Source organism: Podarcis filfolensis (genome assembly GCF_964270895.1).
Source record: "Podarcis filfolensis genome assembly, chromosome: 12".
NCBI classification, from domain to species: domain Eukaryota; kingdom Metazoa; phylum Chordata; class Lepidosauria; order Squamata; family Lacertidae; genus Podarcis; species Podarcis filfolensis.
In genome coordinates this window covers 37,910,831-37,925,839 of record NC_139614.1, presented here as the reverse complement: position 1 = coordinate 37,925,839, position 15,009 = coordinate 37,910,831, and the positions used below count along the sequence as shown (strand labels likewise).

The 15,009-nt window shown below is 43.0% G+C and overlaps 1 protein-coding gene across 2 annotated transcripts in view; it reads right to left on the bottom strand.

Annotated features, from left to right (window-relative positions):
- The window catches only part of MYO3A (myosin IIIA), a 103,294-nt gene that overhangs the window by 54,012 nt on the left and 34,273 nt on the right, over positions 1-15,009 (bottom strand). For both annotated transcript variants that reach the window (XM_083579211.1, XM_083579212.1), the window contains exons 6-11: positions 14,388-14,464; positions 12,095-12,240; positions 10,539-10,604; positions 7,976-8,131; positions 1,962-2,061; positions 216-332 (exon numbers count right to left, since the gene is read on the bottom strand). In XM_083579211.1, coding sequence (XP_083435337.1) covers positions 216-332; positions 1,962-2,061; positions 7,976-8,131; positions 10,539-10,604; positions 12,095-12,240; positions 14,388-14,464 — 662 coding nt within the window. The remainder of the gene's footprint in view (positions 1-215; positions 333-1,961; positions 2,062-7,975; positions 8,132-10,538; positions 10,605-12,094; positions 12,241-14,387; positions 14,465-15,009) is intronic.

Below are 15,009 nucleotides of genomic sequence, written 5' to 3'. Positions count from 1 at the left end.
CAGAGTGAGAAATGAGACTTTGCACAACTTCTTCCCTTGTGACCTGTCTTTAGTCCAAGCGTAGGACATCAATCACTTCTCCGACAGATCTAAGCAAACAGCTCCAGGGAGGACTTTGAAAGCTCCAGGGACATGTGGTCAAGCCCAGTGACGTTACCAAGGGGTGTTTGTGTGTGTGTGAAATCACTCAAAATTGCAAGATTTTATTTTCCTACCTGAGTAGCGTAAAGGTCTAAGTTGCGAAAAGGATTGACTGCAATGAGAATGTCCCCCACGTAGGTGTAGATCTGATTCTTGGCGTAGCTCTTTTGCAGTTGCTCTGTTACTGTATTCTGTTGGGGGGGCGGGGGGCAGAGAAGGACATGTCTATTGGTGTCTGGTTTTGAAAATTTATTCAAAGGAATTAAAATTCAGGACTTTCGGGCATCTTGATACTACACAGACATCAGAAACATTTTGGTGTCTTGAGCCATATTGCCAACATGCATAATTGTGTGTTCCCTTACTATGTGCTCATTTACCTTCAGTTCTGTGCATCTGCATTAGTGATTAGTAGCACAAAAATGTATTAGAGCCACAGGAGACCTCCTACTATGTCACACAGTGAGTCCACCCAGTTCAGTATTGTCTGGAATGACTGGCAGCATTTCTCCAGGGTTTCTGATAAGTGACCTTCTCACTCAGCCCTACCTAGAGATACTGTGGGTTGAATCTGGGGCCTTTAAAGCATGCAAAGTATGTGCTCTGTCACTGAGTTATGGCCCATCCTAACTGTGTCTGACTATTGCTCTATTTAACTTGTCAACTCTCACCGCCACTAACTTTCCAAGATTCTCCTAATCTGCTGCCTAAGATCTATTTAAAATTAAATGGTGACACCAAGGATGGAACCTGGAACCTTTGGTGTGCGAGGTGTGTACTCTACCACTGAGCTATGGGTCCTTCCACTGAGTCTACTCACTCTTGTACAGAATACACACTTGGGGATCTCCGTCATTTCCTTAGTTGCCTTATTTTGTCATTTGCCCCAAGTAAGAAGTAACAGATTGACTCTAATCTAATTTAGCCACTTCGGGTAACATTATGTAGGAGACCCTAACATATCAGGCCACAGTTTGTAGATATACAGCACTTGTGTTGGCCTTGTGTTGCCCATGATTTTACCTTCACTCTTATCACCCACCATGTTTTTATACCTGCCTTGCAAAATTCACACAAGACCGGAGAGGAGAGGAGAATTTTGCTACTTCTTTCTCTCATTAGCTACACATGCTATCACATTTAATGACTTTTGCCTTTTGGCAAAAAAACAACTTCTTAGCATATGGCTCATCATAGTGCAAATAAATGTTTGGATGAGAACCTAACACCTTAGATTAATTGCATCCATTAGTTCAGCTCCTGTGCCATTAATTGGCCAATGTTGGCAAAGCTGTTTCAAAAGTATAAAACACTCTAGAAACCGACTAATAATGACGAACCACTGGCTTGGTGAGTATCAAAATCAGAGGCTAACAGCATTTCCAGGTGGTAGGGTTGATTCTTTAAGGCTCTCCAAATGTTGTTGTACTCCAGATCCTATTAACCCCAACCAGCATGCCCAATGGTCAGGAACATCAGGAACTATAGCCCAATAACACCTGGTCCTATAGTCCAGTGTTCCCCAACCTTGGGCCTCCAGCTGTTTTTGGACTACAATTCCCATCATCCTTGACCACTGGTCTTACTAGCGAGGGACGATGGGAGTTGTAGTCCAAAAACAGCTGGAGGCCCAAGGTTGGGGAACACTGCTATAGTCCACTGACTCCCATGAGGGAAATACAACCCCATCCAGAAATTTAAACCACAGATTGTCCTATCACTGAAGACTATTACCCAGGGTGGGTGCCTGTTCTCAGCATGCAGCTTCCCCAATCTACAAAATCCCCTAGCATTTTTTTCTTTACAAAAAAATGTCTTACCTCATCTAGTACTTCCAAGGTTGCCAGATCATCTACATCTTCCTGGTTGGTAACTAGAGACCTACTGTAATTCCCTTTCTTAGTATGAATACGCTCAAATCTGTTCAAGAAAACAAAAACATGGAAGGATGCTTCTACTTGCAAAGAAAAATGCAGGAAGAACAGTTGCGACATTAGCAATAACCCTGTTCACACCTTCTACTCATGTTTAGAACCAACCCAGTGAGTTGAGGGGGGCAGGGGTAATGTTGCTAAGCTTTGCCCCGTTGCAATCTCTCTTTACAGTCTGAAGGGTGTGAAACAGGGGCCCTCCTGAAGAAGAGGAGGAGTTTGGATTTGATATCCCGCTTTATCACTACCCGAAGGAGTCTCAAAGCGGCTAACATTCTCCTTTCCCCTCCTCCCCCACAACAAACACTCTGTGAGGTGAGTGGGGCTGAGAGACTTCAGAGAAGTGTGACCAGCCCAAGGTCACCCAGCAGCTGCATGTGGAGGAGCGGAGACGCGAACCCGGTTCACCAGATTACGAGTCTACTGCTCTTAACCACTACACCACACTGGCTCTCCTGTATTTGTCAAGACTCTTTTTGGCATTCATATCCCTGATCTTCCACCATAGGAAGCTCTCTACTTCAGATGCTTCCTCTCTAACTTGAGGAGGGTGACAGTAGTGGTGACAGTGTGCGGAGCTTATGCATATGCACACCATACATTTAAAGCACATTCAAAGCATCTCTGCCCCTGAAATACTCCTAGGAATTATAGTTTACCCTTCACAGAGCCACAATTCCCAGCATGTGCACACACATTTTCCCCTGGCCCTGACCTTGGATTCCCAGAACAAGATCTTATGCACATTCTCACAAAGAACATGAGAAAAGCTCAAAGGTGACATGAGCCGCGGGCACAAAAACGTCTTTTGATAACGCCCTGCTGTTCAAATGAAAGGTCATGGTACGTTACATGTACATCCTAAGGAACTTCAGGCGGGGGAAAGTATTATGTTGAGGCTGCAGGCATTTCAATATGGGCAAGTGATGTTTGGCTTTCACACAAATCTGTAATTTCTGAATCCATTTGCTCAGCAACGTTGTACATGAAGGTCATCTCCTTTCCAACGCCTGTCCTGTCAGCAGGGTGACTTTGATCAAGCAGCTGCCCACAAACAATAGATGCAGGAAGTGACAGCTTATCTTTCCCATTCTATTCTATTCCCCTCCCCCCACATCAGGAAAGGATGTAGACCTTGAGTCAACTTGTCATTTCCCATTCCTAGTGTCAACCATTACACACTGTGATTTTTTATTATTATTAAAAAAATTGGAACCATGCTGGCAAATACATAGAAGTGTTGCTAGAATAATTGCCAGTGTGGTATATATCACATTCAGCCCACAGGGTTTAGCAGTGGCTGTAGCTGGGGAGAAACAGAAATAAGCCAAGACGCAAGGGGAATCTTCTGTTCCTCCTCTTGCATTTTCCTTCTACCTGGGCTTTCCTCTAAGAACGCCAATTTCATTCCACCCGCTTCACGTTCACTGATGCTGCTCATATATTCAGCTTTGTAGCATAGTTTCAGAGGGAGTTCTTCCTTACTGATGCTTTTACGACTAGCTTTAGAAACCAGCTTCATCATGCAACGTATACAGAAGAGACAGATATGAGAACACGATGTTTTGCCTGCTCTAATGTGAAAGGGCATGGATCCCTCGAGGGGTGTGAATGATGCCGCTTCTCTTCATTTGCCCCCAAAGAGTTGATAAAAATAATTCTCCCATCTGACGTTGGCGGATGGATTTCCAACCTCCCCCCATCCTGCTCACGGGCACTGTAAACAAAAATATCACTCGTTTCCCTATCTCAATCTGTGGAATTTTATTCTTTGTGTTTGCCACAGACGTTCTGTTCTAAAGGCACTTCCAAAGACCTGACAGCCTGATTCATCAAGGCTGTATCGACAACAGAATGACTCAAGACAGTTATTGTTTCTGCTCAGTTTCTCTCCTCCCTGCCGCCACCCCCACTTCATCCCCGCCTTTCAATCAAAGCAAAACGAGGCCACTGGAGCTCTTTCAGTTTCAATTGTCAAAATGAATAAAAGTGATCTTTGATGGCTCCAAAAATAGCATGGAAAATGCCAAATCCTTGGCAATTTGTTGCCATTTGTAAAGTAATTAGGCTGACATTTATCCCATCGGATCCCAGGGCAGTGTGCAAATGACAAAAACCAAACAACAGTATGATGCTTAACTGTGGGTGGTGTTCACCATGGTTTATTGCTTTAACAAGTGAAACGATGGCAGTCAGAGTAATCTAAGGCATAGTTTAACTGTGACGTAGGTTACCAACATCCGCGGTTAAGCATCATACTGTTTTGCTTTGGTCATTTGCACATACACTGCCCTGGGATCCTATAAGAGGCATAGCAATCTCAAAGTCTTCTTCTTCCTCCTATTCCAGTGGTGTCTGAAATCTTGGTATAAGCCCACCCAAATCATTGGGCAGGTGTGGATACAACTACCTACATCTCTTTCATATGGACACACTGTGGGATGATGCAGAATCCATTTGCAACAAGCTTTTATTTTCAGAATGAAACCTGTTCCTCAATAAGCACTTTTTGTGGGAGCTTTGGGGGGGGGCGGGAATATGCAACAGATCTAGATGGTGTGTGGGCTACATAGAAAAAACAAGCACTCAGCCTCCATTGATTCTGGAATAAAAAGTCACATGTACACGGTAGTCTTCTCTCAACCCATATTTCCCAACATCTATTGGTCACACCCAGCTCCTTTAACACATCAACAAGCAAGATGCTTTCTAGATCTTTTCTTTAAAGTTCTCCCTGTAAATCCTGTCCAAATGCTTGTAGGGCTGGTTTATGTGTGTGTGAAAAATCTTTTGTAGTGAAACCTAACTGGATCAGCTACAAAAACAACAACAAAAACCCCAAAGCAGAAGCATCACTATAATCCTTCTTGGACTGGCAAACACAAAATGGGCAGATGAGACAACAGAAGACAAGCTGATCTTGCCAGATAATGCTTGATGGAATAACCTCCTTGTTTGAGTGTCACTTTTAGTCATCTAATTGCTATGCACTGGAGCATGTTAGGATGAGCAAGGCTGCTTTATATGGGTGAACTGTGGAGGAGGAGTGGGAAAAAAGAGTGTTGTAAAAGCCGAGGGTAGCCTTTTGCAAACACGTTGAAAGTGTCAGAAGATCGCTGATTGTGAACACTGATGTGAATGTGATCAAGGAACATCCCATGGATTATTATGACCTCAAATCAAATACAGGAGAGGGGTGAAGTCAAAATGAAATCTGATTCCATGCGCTGGAAGAGTCTTGGACCACAATAAGTGCACTTTAAAAGTGAGTGGACCACACAAAGCACCTTAGAGTAGGGCTGCCATTTCCCCAGACATTATTGGGATTTCAAAGGTGGAATTGATGTCCGGGGAAATTTCTGAAAAATCGGGGGTTTTCTGGCAGTTTTGGGGCTCAACAACTATTTGGGATTTGTCTGGGGGGGGAAAAACCTCAGAAGCTTTCAGGGTGTCCTGGTTTTCACTTTTTGAGAGCCAATGTCTTCAGAATAACTGGGGGAGGTGCAGGTTTTAGCCCTTATGGCTCTGATGTTAGTCTTCAAAATGTGCAAAATCTGGTAGAGTTCTAGGAGTCTGTTAATCCCCACACAACTCTGTGAGGTAGGCTAGGCTGAGATGCAGTGACTGGCCCAAGGTCACCTAGCGAGCTTCATGGCTGAGTTCTGAACCCTGGTCTCCCAGCTCCTAGTCTGACACTCTAACTACTACTACACTACAATGGCTCTCATTTTGGGCACCTATACCTTTGTATTTCATTCAGTAAGGTTTGCATTTGAAATACACATTCAGTGTTTACTACTTGTATGTTTTTTAAAGGGACAAGTGACCACTTTATCTGAACTGGAATGCTGTAGGAGGAGAAAATGAAGGAAAGGTTGCCATGAAGTTATTGGCTAGCTGACTTGTCAGTCAGAACTGGGGCAGAAGGTAGCTGTTTGGAGGAGGGACCTTGAAGTGCATTATTTGCAGGCAAATTATCCCTGGTTCAGTCCTTGATATTCTCCATGTGGGACTAGAAAAGAAACCCCACTTAAAACCTTCACATCAAGAGCTAGATAGAAGATGGATAATACTGATGGACCAATGGTTTGACTCTACACAAGCCAGCCTCGCATGATCAAACTGAGAAGAGGAGGGAAGATTATTTTGATTATCCGCTGTTTTGTCACTGGCAACATTAAATAGCAACACTTAAGCAACTGTGTTCTATACAGTGTTTACAATTTCAGTATTTAGGTTTGCAGCTTGCATCAACTCATACATCTAATTTGATTTCTTGGCTTTGAAGTTCAGGCTCTCTCCTTAGCACCATGCACTGAATTTGTTCATGGTCATTGGGATTTTATTCCTGCAAGAGCTTGTCACTTCTTGGTTAAAAGAGTTTTTCAAAATGCTAAGGGTAATTATATTCATTTGCAGGGGGGCGGGGGGGGGAATGCATCCTTATAAGATAAATTGCAGACTATAAAAATAACAAAATAAATCCTCAGATCTCACTAGAAGATTGCAGAAATGAAACAAAACACAAACCAAAAAACATTAAGCCACCAAAAATATCAATAAGAAGAAATTCAGCTGATCTTAATCAGATTTCTCTATACAGCTCATTTGATGTGGGAAAAAGGAGACATTAACAATTGTGACTGTTAAAATAGCACTGCCTTTTATGTTCTATGTGCTATTTGATCCCCCTCAAAAAAACCTATTATCTGTTACCTTGAAGCAGAGTAGAAATATATCAATATTCACCAATGACTAAGTCTCACATACAGAACATTACTTTGATGAACTTGTTTCAGAATTTCTGAAACAGAGCCAAAACACTTTGGGCAATTTCATACAAGGCTCGAAGATTATGAATGCTTCATAATGCATAATTACTTTGCTAAATACTGTTGGAACAAGGATGAAAATATCCCCGTCTAAAAGTGGCATTATTTCTGGCAACACATTTCCTTTCCTTTGCACGTGAAGGAAACGTTTTGCCAGAAATAATGCAACTTCATAGAGGGGGATATTTTGGCCACAGTTATCCATGTGGAAGAGCTTCAGTGGCCTCAAACCTGTGAGAACAGTTAACAGACATTACTAAGTGTGTATTCCACAGCTGAGCAGATATGTATGGTGGACCACTAAGGATTGCCTGACTGGGATTGTAAGAGCAGGGAGTTTCCAACACCTGGCAAACAGCCACACGTGAGCAGTGGGTTGTATGCAGTTCGGTTAAGTCACATATTATGCTTATCTAATATTACATAATCTGTTCAAGTCTTAGTTCAAATTCCAGCTTCCTCACTGGTTTACAGAGATGCTTGCTACTTAAGTGGGTTGCATTCATAAAAAATGAGGATGTTGCTTAAAATAAAAATTTGAAGAAAAATTTAAATAAATGGTCTTCAAGATCACATTTTCCCCCAGTAGTGATGTATGGAAGTGAGAGCTGGACCATAAAGAAGGCTGATCGCCGAAGAATTGATGCTTTTGAATTATGGTGCTGGAGGAGACTCTTGAGAGTCCCATGGACTGCAAGAAGATCAAACCTATCCATTCTTAAGGAAATCAGCCCTGAGTGCTCACTGGAAGGACAGATCCTGAAGCTGAGGCTCCAATACTTTGGCCACCTCATGAGAAGAGAAGGCTCCTTGGAAAAGACCCTGATGTTGGGAAAGATTGAGGGCACAAGGAGAAGGGGACGACAGAGGACGAGATGATTGGACGGTGTTCTCGAAGGTACAAACATGAGTCTGACCGAACTGTGGAAGGCAGTGGAAGACAGGAGTGCCTGGCGTGCTCTGGTCCATGGGGTCACGAAGAATCGGACATGACTAAATGACTAAACAACAACAACAACAAAGACCACATTTTGTTACATGCAGACAGACCCTCCCCCCCAAAAAAAGTACCTTGCTTTTTCTGTGATTCCCATTTGCTGGTGAACATCAATGAATTCCATCAGCTGCATCTGCAAGACAGTCTCTTTGCCCTCCACTTGCTTCACAAAGTCATGCTGCAGCAGGTCAGACACTGTTGGGCGTTTCTCATAATCTTTGGTCAAACACCTGCACCATTGGAAAAAGCACAGCTTTTAGGAAATGCAGATATTTAATAAAAAGACAGGCGGTAGCAGAGAACTAGGGAGGAAGCCTGATTTCAAGAAGTGGGGCATGGAAGAGTCCTGTGGGTGTACTGACCTCCCCTATGGGAGCAGGTGGCACTGTGGTCTAAACCACTGAGCCTCTTGGGCTTGCTGATTGGAAGGTCAGCAGTTCGAATCTGCATGAACGGGGTGAGCTCCCATTGCTCTGTCCCAGCTCCTGCCAACCTAGCTGTTCAAAAGCATGCCAGTGCAAGTAGATAAATAGGTACCGCTGTGGCAGGAAGGTAAACGGCGTTTCCATGCACTCTGGTTTCCGTCACGTTGTTCCGTTATGCCAGAAGCGGCTTAGTCATGCTGGCCACATGACTCAGAAAGCTGCTTGTGGACAAACGCCGGCTCCCTTGGCCTGAAAAGTGAGATGAGCACTGCACCCCATAGTCGCTTTTGACTGGACTTAACCGTCCAGGGGTCCTTTACTTTTAGTGACCTCCCCTCCTGGCAGCACCATGTTCACCAGCATGGGAACATGGCAGGGTGAGGGGCAGAGGAGCTGTGGCTTAGTGATGTTGACTCCAGGCAGCTTTTTATGTCTTCAGCTCCCCTTTTAATTGGTGCTTTTATAATGTTGCTGGATTTGTGTGTTTCTTGTCTGTTTTAATCTTGCTATAGGTTTGTGGGGTGGTCAGTCTGGATGATACTCATGGATGTCCCTTACGAACTTGTGATCCAGTGTAGGGGAAGGTAAAATGTATATGAGGAAACCAGCAAGATTTGTTGAGACAGCCTCCTCCATCCTATGATCAGGTTGCGCATACATTTAAATGAAACCACCCTAACGACACAATACAGTCATACCTTGGTTCTCAAACTTAATATGTTCCGGGAGTCTGATTGACTCCCAAAATCATTCAAAAACCAAGGCGCGGCTTCCAATTGGCTGCAGGAGCTTCCGGCTAAATCGGAAGCCACATCGGACATCCAGCTTCCGAAAAACGTTCAAAAACCAGAACACTTACTTCCCTCTTTTCGGCGTTTGGGAGCAAAAACATCCGAGTACTAAGGCATTAAAGAACCAAGGTACGGCTGTAGTCTCCACTAACCTACATTCCAAGGAAACAAAATTTTGGGCAAGCGCAGGCACCCCTGAGTCTCTTGCCATTCAGAAACTGGAGTGCGCACAACAATATTGCTTTTCTTTTGTACAATGCTCAGAGAGCAATATTCATAAGTTCAATGGGCAAACAAACATACTTTTTTATTAAAAAAAGAGGAATATGTTACTGGAATAACATGATTTACCTAGTACCTGTCTCCTCATGCCCTTTTTTGGCAGTTTCTAGGTGTGGGCTTTGTATTCTCTCTGTCACATCCACAACAGTAGTTTGCTAAGGGTGTTGACCTCACAGAGCTACAATTGCCAGCTCTCTTAACAAACTATAATTTCCAGGATTCACTATGATGGTTAGGAGTGCTTTAAGGTGGGCGTGACCCAAAAAAAGGTGGTGTAACCCACCAATTCCCTGGGGGTTAGTCTCTAGCCAATGGACCAACATACACAGAGCATAGGAAGCCACATTATGCCAAGTAGGACCAGTGGCCCACCCAGCTCAGTATCATCCACAACGATTTGCAGTAGCTCTCCAGGATTTCAAACCAGGGATTTCCCCAGCCCTTCCTAGAGATGGGATGGAGTCTGGGAACTTTGGGATGCAAAGCATGTGTTCTACCACAGAGCTACAGCCCCATCTCAGATCTTTGCCTCTGCCCATGGTGAAGCTACTGTTATGGCTCTAAAGAGCATTATGTACTCCCAGATATAGTAAAAACAAGAGCATGGTCTGAGGGCCCAAGATGGAGCCACCTTGCTAATGTAAATCAGGTCTATGTCTGCCTGGGTAGGAGACCACCTATGAAGCCCATTATGGAACCACTGTGATGTCTTCAGTTTCATGATGGACGAATGGTGGGATATAAACGTCCTAAATAAAAATAATAAAGAATGAAACCTATGCTACAAAGACATTGCTTTAAAATTCATAGTTTCTGTATATTGGAAATTGCTCTGAGTTTTCTGAATAGTAGATCCTGTGTAAAAATTACAATGGTTTACCTAAGCATTAATGGTGCAGGAGCAATAAAATTGCTAGTCCATTTGCAAAGGTAAGCAGGGTCCTACCTGGTTTCAAATTGGATGGGGAACTGTATTGTAGGGGATTGAACTAGATGATCCCCATGGATCCTTCCAACTCTATGGCTATCTGAATATTTTGGATGCTATCTGACTACTGTAAATGTGGCTACATTATTTTTAACTGCATGGTGCTCCTTTATGCATTGATTTATTTTTAAATGGCTCCATTGTCACTCACTTGCTGATAAAGTCATTGAATTCAGATGACCATATCTCTGGCTGCCGCAATGTAGGAGGCGGATTTCTGTGGAAGATGACATTAAAATAGGTTTACATGTAGAATTACAATAAGCTCGAATAATTTTTCAACCAAATAGAGTGAGAGAAGTCAAGCTGAGTAATGGATTTCTGGAAGAGTCATTAAAAAATACACAGATTTCCTCTAGCTTAAACGGAGCATTGTTTAGAAAAGTATAATGCACCACTGATTGTCTTAATGTTATAAGTCTTTGGAAAAGGGGGATTTAAAATCTCTATCAAATAAATCAAGAACTGCAGTAATTTTCTAGCATTCAAACAAAATGATACAACTAATGACCTATTCATCATTATTTATGTGTCGTGGCAAGTCCCCTGCAGTCCTAAAAGCAGTAGGCTTTACAATTCTTTGGTTTGCTAACACTGACATGAAATTCAGTTGGATTAAATATCCTCTTGGAGTTCACTCCAGCCAATGACAAGAGGCTGAAATGGTTGAACAAGTTAATTTTGTTAAGGAAATGGGTCTGTTAAGTGTCTTCTTTGTTATGTAAGCCAGGGCCAGAGTGTTGCCACAGAAACTAAATGGTTGGAGACAATTCTGGAAGGTGAACAAAAGAGTCCATATGTTTTCTATCATCCTCCCCTGGCTGGAGTGATGCTATCATAGTGTCTATATGTGTTTGAGAGAGAACAACAGACTTGCAGTCATGGAACTGGGTCTGAAAGAGACACAGAGAGGCTGATCTGCTCTCTGTGAGAATCCAGTGTTATAGCACAGGGTGGGGTGGGGGCACAGAAAAGCTTAATGGGGAAGTGGGATCTGTTGGAGAGTTGATGCTGTGAATCTTCAATCTTATGCTCAGCCTGAATATATGTGTAAATAAAATCACAAAAATGTCGTAAGACTCCAGTGACGTTCATTCCTAGGAAACCAACTCAGGGTACATACAGGGACTTTGTGAAACGTCTCATTAATGGGGGTACACATTAAAAAAACAATTGTCAGGATTCCTTCTAATTCCATTAGGATCATAATCCACCTATTGGTCAATTGCATGACCCATGAATAATTCTTTAACATCTAAGAAACAGGTATATGTCTGGCATCACCACATGTGCCTGCCTCTGCTGGGCCAGATGTACATGGACTTCAACTCCCATCATCCCTGACTAGCTATGTTGGTCCTACCACATTGACTACTGCTAGTTTAAATGGTTAAATTGGCACCCAGCACTATATTTACACATATATCTACTTGCTGCCAAAATAAGTATTTATTCATGCCTTCCCAAAACAGATTAAGTTCTAGAGTCTAACATCTCTTGGCTAGAAAGTTCCATGCAGGACCCACTGAGCTCAGTTTTCCCCCTCCAATTAAAATTGAGGGAAGAAGTAGACAACGCTACCATAAGAGACTGCCATTGCGTGGATGAAATCACTGAATACATTTTACAGAACTGTTATCCCTCCCCCTCCGCTCCATTGTGGTCAAGTAGCCTGCCCAATGAAAGATATGTGGAATAAGACGGTACCTTGGTATTTTGAACAGAGCTCTCATAGGATGCAAATCAGCCAGTGGTGGATCTCCATCACCTAACTCTATAGCGGTGATCCCAAGTGACCAGGCATCACATCTGGCATCATAGGAACTATCCAGCTGCTGCTCACATGCAATTACCTGTTAAAATATAAAATTAAATAACAGCATCTGAACTGGAGGTGCTGGCAGACAGGCATTTCACAGCCATCTTGCTTGCATTTGAATCACGTTCCTAAGCCTTTTCAGTGGAGCTATGAGAACAGGCCATAATTACAGGCTTTTTGCCCTATGAAGCAGACGTATTCTGAGGAGGCAAGTATTTAAGCTGCTTTTTGGCCTTCCACACTGCCTGCCAAAGAATGACAGTTGTGAGGCCAAAGCACCTCAAACTGTGACTCTTGTATGGCAATAATACACAGAGGGTGGAGGGAAGTGCTCATCCATGTTTCTGCAGCTGTCGCCGTGGCAACAAAATGTCTGCCTCAGCAACTAGCTTAGTCTCCCCTTTAAAAAGGGAATTGAATATTACTTCCTTCTAGGATGGATTAGTAAAATCCAGGACCAGGTGAAGTCTTTGATACTGGGTCCAAAAACAACTACTGCCTTGAACTACAGCTGTAGCAAATAACTGAGGAGGTCTTAGCAAGGCACTTAGCTTAGGAGTGGCAAAATGGCCTCTTCATCACGTGTGAAGGATGAGGTGCAAACGGGCTTATTCCAGAAAATTTACCTCTGCCTGGGCAGGTTTCTGGGTCCTCGTTCTACACTAGGCCTAAACAACTTCAGATTCTCTAAACGAAATACACCAAAGTTCAAAGAAGTTCTGTATTTACCTGCCTGGTACTGCAGAGGGAGTGTGGTGGTCAAGCACATGGCAGACCATGGGACATGGCTGGGGGAGGATTGGTTTAGCTTTAAAAGAGGATTGTGCAGATTTATGGAAGATATCAACAGGCACACCAACTGGGGGGAAGTTCAAAGGCACCTCAGCTCCCTCAATATTTGTTGTAAAGGGAGCCAGCCCTTTAATGGGTACATGTGATGTCACATGTGCATGTGACGTGTGCTGGGCCCCCTCAATCTTGGGGACAACCTGGTACCACTGGCTGCCAATAGCTACTAGCCCAGAGACTGTTATCCCTCTACCCTCAGAGGAAGTATACCTCTGAATGCTAGTTGCTGGGAATCATAACTGGGGAGAGTGATGTTGTGTTCAGGTTCTCCATGCAAATTTCCCATAGGCATCTGCTTAGCCCCTGTGAGAATAAGATGCAGGACTAGATAGAGCTTTGCCCTGCTCTTACTGTACAGTCTTTTGTTGGTAGGTCATGTTGTGTAGACGTCCCCAGAGCGGCAGTCCTTTTGTTGACATTCTATTGTGATCCACAAAGGAGCCCAATTTCATGAAATGCATTATTATTTCAATCCCTCAGTGACCTAAGTACCAGTCGGATAGGAGAAACTAACAAACCTCTGCATTCCCCCCTGCGCCTGAGTTTCAGCCCCAACAAAGAATGAGCAAGAGAAATGAATAGAGTGTTGGTTTGTTGTCTTGGTTTGTTTTTGACTATACGTTTCATCACACATTGTCCTTCTCTGAAATCCCCTGGGATACTCCATTAAACATTTGGTTTGGTGGCTGAATATTGGGAGGGTGAAAGAATACATTTGGTTTTCCAGGTCTTATTTAATTTTTCCTCAAGGAAATTTACGCAGAGAAAATGTCATGCATCGAGTGAGCTGAAGAGGCAACTGAACATATTAATAAGGCTGCAGGCACACACCATACATTTAATGTTCATTACTTCCCCCAAAGAAACATGGGAACTGTAGTTTGTTAAAGGTGCTTGGATCTGTGAGAGGTCAACCAAAACTTCTAGGATTCTTTGGATGGGGAATTCATGTGTTTTAAATATGTGGTGTGTATGCAGCCTCAACACTTATTATGTATGAAACCTGACAGGATTATATAGATTTCTGCAATAAACCTATCAACACCAATTTAAACATGAACGAAGTTAACTTCACTGCCAGGGATTTATTTTACTGGACCCAAATGAATAATGCCAAAACATGAACTTGGCTGCAGTCTGTTTTAATAGTCTTAACACAGATCAAATGCAAAGTCCTCCCCCCCCCAAAAGATGGAATAGTGTCAGAACAGAGAGAGCTAGAAACTTGGGGTGGGTATAGCAAAGGATTTAGAAAGTGATAGATTAAAAAAGAGAGAGGGAAGCACATACAGACACAACCCCATAGTAGGAGTTAATAAAATTTCATCTAACCTCAGGAGCCATCCAGAAAGGAGTTCCCACAGATGTATTCCGTCGGAGACGACTGCTGGTCAGCTGGGCTGATACACCTAAAGGGAACAAGCAGATTGACACATCTATGCTTAATGAATTCTATGCAGAGAGTATCACACCTATTGTTCTCATAATTTTGTTCTAACATGGTGTTTCTCATTCAAAAGCTTAGCAGCATTTTTTCAGCTCTCTGCCAACAAGCAAGCAAGAAGGCTGGTAAATATTGCATGCCTTGCTTTCGCCACCCACCCTGAGTTTCATTCACTGCCAACAGCTTGAAAGGGGTTTGAATTTAGTTCTAAATTCGGGTTTTTACAAGCAATCTGACTGCACATTTTTTGGGACCGATGATTACAGTTTTTCTGTCTCCTATTCTTAGTGGGAGGAAACCACAACGGGCATTTGAGCGAGTCAAACTCGCTCTTTCGTTTAAGGCATACTTTTAAAAAAAGAAGAAGAAAGACATTAGCGATACTCAGTGCTTTTTTTCTAAAAAAAAATGTTTAGGGGTACTCTCATTTTCCTACTCATATTGAAATACTGCCCCTCAATGAGGCCAAACTTAGATTCACAAAATGTTTAGGGGTATGAGTACCCCTGC